This window comes from Gavialis gangeticus, unplaced genomic scaffold, assembly GCF_001723915.1.
Source record: "Gavialis gangeticus isolate Ggan-Ray unplaced genomic scaffold, GavGan_comp1, whole genome shotgun sequence".
Taxonomy (NCBI): Eukaryota; Metazoa; Chordata; order Crocodylia; family Gavialidae; genus Gavialis; species Gavialis gangeticus.
The window spans coordinates 46,033,992-46,039,590 of record NW_017729029.1 but is presented as its reverse complement, the minus strand read 5'-3'; the positions used below and the strand labels follow the sequence as shown (position 1 = coordinate 46,039,590).

At 40.4% G+C, this 5,599-nt stretch overlaps 1 protein-coding gene across 1 annotated transcript in view; it reads right to left on the bottom strand.

Moving 5' to 3' along the window:
* The window catches only part of TRPC5 (transient receptor potential cation channel subfamily C member 5), a 156,293-nt gene that overhangs the window by 50,497 nt on the left and 100,197 nt on the right, over window positions 1-5,599 (bottom strand). The window contains exon 5 of the mRNA XM_019521044.1: window positions 3,772-4,094. Within this exon, the coding sequence (XP_019376589.1) occupies window positions 3,772-4,094 (323 nt within the window). The remainder of the gene's footprint in view (window positions 1-3,771; window positions 4,095-5,599) is intronic.

Here is a 5,599-nt window from a genome sequence, read left to right as displayed (position 1 = left end):
CCCCATTAGGTTATTTGCAGCTAATGTGTCTAAGCAAAGGCAGGCATTGCTGATGCCCTGTTTCTATCCTGGGAGCCAAATTGTGAGCCCTTCGTATTGCCGACAGGAGCCTTACTCTCCCAACAGTGCCATGGACTGGGCTACTCATGGAGTAAGAAGCTCCTTGGTATGGATAAGGGGTGTGTAATGCAGGCTCTACAGGAAAAAGACAGAAACTGGGTTCTGCAACTTTGCATGAAGACAAGATTTAATTATTCTCTCCTCTGCCTTTCGCAGTCCATCCGTATGCCTCCCACAAGTGTGTGTCAATGGATCAGAACTGAAAATCCATGCCCATAATGAAGCATTTTTGAAGGAGCTTTAGACAGGCATCTTTAAAAAGACAGAGAGATTCTGTCCTCTTGTCAGATAATCTCTGGATTTTGAGCTTTGAGAATTGAATGGGAGAAATATCCAAACCCCAAGTTTCCACTAAAGACAGTGAAGGAAAAGAAAGTGCCCGCCTTGCTCTCAGGAACACTATTAACCTGTAGTTACACTGCAGTGTCTTGGAGAAAATGGCAATCCAGTTGTTAGTGTCACTCTCAAGGAGCAATGATTCTGCAGAAAACAGTAACTGGATTCCTCTCTTTCTCTCTCTCATACTTGCTCCTCTTCTCATTTTTCCATTTCCCTCCTTTGGTTGCCTGAGCCTTGGTAGTAAATATATTTTTTCAGATTGTTGGCCTTAGCAATAGACACACTCCACTTTCTCAAGCATGGTAAGGCCAAAGCATAAAACCTTGAATTATTAATGGCTTCATCTCATCACTGTCGTAAAGGAATATTACTTTTCTAGGAGCTGCACTTGTGTTGCAGAAAATTCCTTCCCAAAAGATATTAAACCCATCCTTGGAGAATAATAAGCAGTGATGTGACAGTAAATATTGTAAATAAACTGTACAAACAACAACAGCAGCCCGGTTTTCCTTCTTTTATAAAATGAGGCCTTATTATGTGACTGCCTGGTAACACTGTTAGGTATCGAAGGGCCTCGCTGGAAGCTGTTTGCCTGCCTTTGTCCATTAGGGATGAAATTAACAGGCGCAAATTTGAGGTAACATTAGGGTTGATTTGAATTCACTCCAATGGCACTCACTCATTCTTCCCGACTCAAAGATATAATTTCCTATTTTGCAGGTTGCTCAATTCTTAGCAAATAGCACCTGCTGTGCATCTGCTTGAGGAGTGAAATGTCAGCTTGCACTGGGGGTGTTTGTAATGACTATTTAAACTTTTGAGAACATGTTGAATAAACTTCTTAAGTGAGGCTCAAACAAAAAATGCAATCGCAATGTATTCTGCCCCCTGCCAAGAGACCACGGTCCTAATGTTCTTCCCCTCCCACTGCTATTTTGTTTTAAACAAGCCTCTGTCCTTACAGGCTGAGCCCCCACAAATTTCCTTTTGTGCTGCAGTCTCACTGGCATGAATGGTAAATGCATGGCAATGGGGGAGAACAAGTGGTCTGCTTTTCAAGGGCTTTGTCAAGTTGATCTGTACACTTTCTGCTAAGTAATTTTATATCATTTTTAACTCCCCATTGTGTGTTACACCCCCTTAGAAACTTCAAAATCACTTTTTTCCCTTATGACCTCATGTTCTGTTTCTTTAGTGAACCGTCAGTGGCTCTTCCACTGATTGTGGTCTTGAATCAAACAAACTGGTTTGTAACTGAGACGGGCCCAATCCAAAATCTGACATTAAAACACACTAGTACCCCTCAGTTCCCCGGGTGGCTGGCTCTGGTTCTGAACTTAAATGCCTCCAGTCTACTGAAAGACTGCCGCTTATTAAACACTGCCCACTGCTGATGCTGTGAAAGCATCAGCTCAGCGCCACAGATAGTGCTAGTTAAATACTGATGCAAGGCGAGAACAAAATATTTTGCAAGTCAGGTGGAAGTACTTTCCAAGCCTAACACCTCATTAGGCTAGTGTGCTTAAGGCACACTGGTTTCTGCAGCCAGTGGTATTTAAAGGACCACTATGGCAAGCATCACATCTGGCTCCTTTTGCCTCTCTAGCCTGAACGCCGAGGTACCCATTTACAGCTGGGTCACCTGGGAGCACCCGGTAGCATGAATCCAAAGCAGGACTATGGAACTGTAGCAAGATGCCTTAACTGCTTGGCTACGGCACCACATATAAAATATCATTAGCAGTATTAAAATTCCTTAAACTAGGATAAAATGGAAGCCCTTAATTTCATTTTCACTGACAGCATGGAATTCTGCTCACTTCACTGATTCTCTCCAGGTTTATATTGGTTTAAGTCATTTAGCCATGTCTTTAGAGTATGCAGTGGAGAACGGCAACCTGTCAATGGAGTCAGGAATCCTTTATCACGAGGGAGTTACTGCTTCTTGCAGGGGAGGACTGATTTTTAGGGTAAAGGATTCTTTGCTTTTTAAAAGGGAAAATATTGGCAGAAAAACTGGAGTGTTTGCTCTCTGTCTTGCCCTTGTACATTTAACATTTGCCACGGCTTCAGTCTGATAACTTTATGAACTGCTGCAAATCCTTTCCTTAATCTTAAGCATTTGGGCAGAAGATATAGGGAGAGTTTGCAGGCATAAGTGAGAGTTTTATTTGCTTCAGTATCAAGTGGTTGATAATAATTTGTTTTTCTTGTTTGCTGTATGTGGGCAGTTAACTGAATTGTGAATTATTCACTTTTGCATTTTAAGTACTGTAAAAGTACAATTGCAATTTATTGTATTGCATTTTAAGTACTGTAAAAGTACCAAGTATAATTGGATTGGTGCTGATTATTATCATTATTACTACTGCTGTTATTTAAAATGAATATACTAAAAAGACAATTCAAATTATTTTTCAGTGTGTGCTGGTATCAATGCCAGCTGTCCGCATAGCAATTTGTATTTCAGCACCTCAATACCGGACCAGCATTTCCAGCAAGAGACCTCAGTGAATCTCATCTCAGTTCAGTAGAAATAAAATAATTGTGGTTAATAATGTTACATGGGTATAAATCCAGTGTAGGTGAGATAAGACTTTTGCACTAGTTGGATCACTTGTGCTATGTCTTGTGTCAGTTGTATGCCCAACTGAGATAACAATTTTGCTCTTTGAATCCATTGAATAGGTGGCCTGTTATGGCCATAATGTATATTATTTTATATTACTATAATTTATTATCATATTCCTAATTGCGTATATTGGTTTCTTCTATTTTGTGCTATACTTTCTCCATTTTCCCCTAACAAATCAGATAAAAAACATTCCTTCTGCAAGAGTGCTCACATGATTTTCTTAAGGATACTGAAACTATGTATAGGACATTACTAAAATATCCTGCAGCATATATGTAGGAAAAACAACCTGTATTGGTAAGGTGATGGATTAGAAGACCTGGCAGTAGTGAGTGTTTCAATTTCTAGTTTCTATGATTCTTACCATCAACTCCCTTAACAATGCACAGGTCACGTATACTCCATCCTAGGGAGAGAATTTGAGGTCTGGAAATGGTCTCCGGCTTTACGACTGACTGCCTTTATTGGACCTAAAAGGACTGAATTCACTAGCAGAGCTCAGCCGAGTGCCTGCCCCAGTTAACTCACCCCTTCCTTACATAACCAATCAGCCAGTGTGATGTTTGCATATGAATAAATAAAAACAGGTTCACTGCAGTGGCAGCCGGGGTGCGGAGATTGTTAAGAGGAGGGACCAAGAAAATAAGTCTGCAAAACAGAAAGGAGAAGGATCTTACGTGGAGAAGGCATTGTTCTGTTTCTCACATCGGATCCCCTTGCAGTTGTTGGGTTCCTCTGAGGCACTGGTCTCATAATAAAAATAAAGCTGGTTCAGTCCATTGGCAAAAGCCAGAAGCACCAGGCAGTAGATGAAGAGGAATTTGAGAATGTCTAGCAGCATGCGCCCCAGAGAGATCTGCAAGGGTCCCAGGTGGGAATTTGCTGTAAACAGGGATATGAGACGCAAGGAACTTAAAATATTGGATATTGCAAAGAGGGCTTCTGCAATGAGCGTCGGGTGCCACATTTCCCATTCTTCCCTTGGACGGGAGCCATTATACTGAAAGAAATAATAAGAGTATGAAAGTGAATGATGCAGTTAAAAATTGATGCAGTCCCAAAAGTTACATCCGTAAATAGCTTTTCATTATGCACTAACACTAACCAGTTTTTCATGACCCAAAAAGGGTGCTGTTCAAGTCTAGCTCTGTTAGCTTGAAACTAATGCCCAGAGCTCAGGTTTAGCTTCATACAAGCAGTTCCTACTAGGTTTTATCCCCAGATGTGAGATCAACTTTTTTTCTAATGCCATATGGCCTGCTGGCAGCTTCTAAATTACATCCAGAATGGGAATGAGTATTTCAGGGACAGCCCCAGATTCAACTAGAATCCCCCGACCCAGACAAATTCAAAAGGCTTCAAATTCTTTTTTATCAGATTCTAGCTTCCGGTTTTGGTCCTTTTCCAGTTATTTAATTTTTCAGTTCCAGCTCCTTAATACATGTTCCAGATAGTGCTGAGAGAGTATGTGATGGGCAGGTTGGAGATAAAGGCAAGCAGGAAAGAACATGGATGCACTTTTCAATTTGAGAAATATATCTTTCCTCTTATTTAAAGCCAGCCTCCCAGCTTTATTCCCATTAATTTTCTTATTAGTTAATTTGTCATGGTAATTTTAGGAGAGCCACTTAAGCAGAGGTCATAATTACAGCTGGAATGCTGGATACATATGAGCACATCAATTATAAAATGAACTCATTTTAATGTGGTTGTAATGCATTTAAAGTCTTTGAGCCAAGTGCAACCCCATGTAAGTGGTTGCAACTCATTTGAGATTAAAAAGCCTGATTATAACTGTTATATGCATTGGATTGACCTACACTAGTAAACAGGGTAGAATCAAATCTTTCTGCAGCACAGTATTCTTTAGCCTTTTAAGTCCTAACATTTACTTCTGTTCATTCACTTCTTTATAGAGGGGCAAAAGTATACATAAAATAGCAAACACTCTATAGCATTTAATGAATTTTAGAAGGAAGTGGTATAACCACCATTACACTTTTCATGCGGAGATGGTTTTGAGGGACCTTTGCTCTAACTTCTGTACAATGTTCACACATTTTCAAGGGCAGGGCAGAAAGCAGCCTGGTGTTTCAAAATAGTTCTAAGTATGAATAAGCTGAGTTACAGCACAAATGCACTTCTGTATGGCCTCTGATTGCTTCTGACATTTCCAAACTGTTCTTTTCTTCTGTGAACACCATGGACTGACTTTGTTAATTTGATTTGAAAATGGCCTGTAAAATGCTCACAAACAGTCAGATGTTTTTAACTTCTTGCTAATACCTCCATGAGAGATGTTTGTGGTGGATGGTGATTAGGGAAACTGAGGAGGAGTGAATGGTACATGAATATAGCTAGGTGCTGCAGGCATTTGCTGATTCAGATGTATGTCATAGAACCATGCTTCTGGGCCTGCAATTGGGCACTGAGTAGTGAGACTGGATCATGATGCAAATCTAGGATAATCTGTAGGAGCTACAGAACTTTTTGGATGAGGACAGT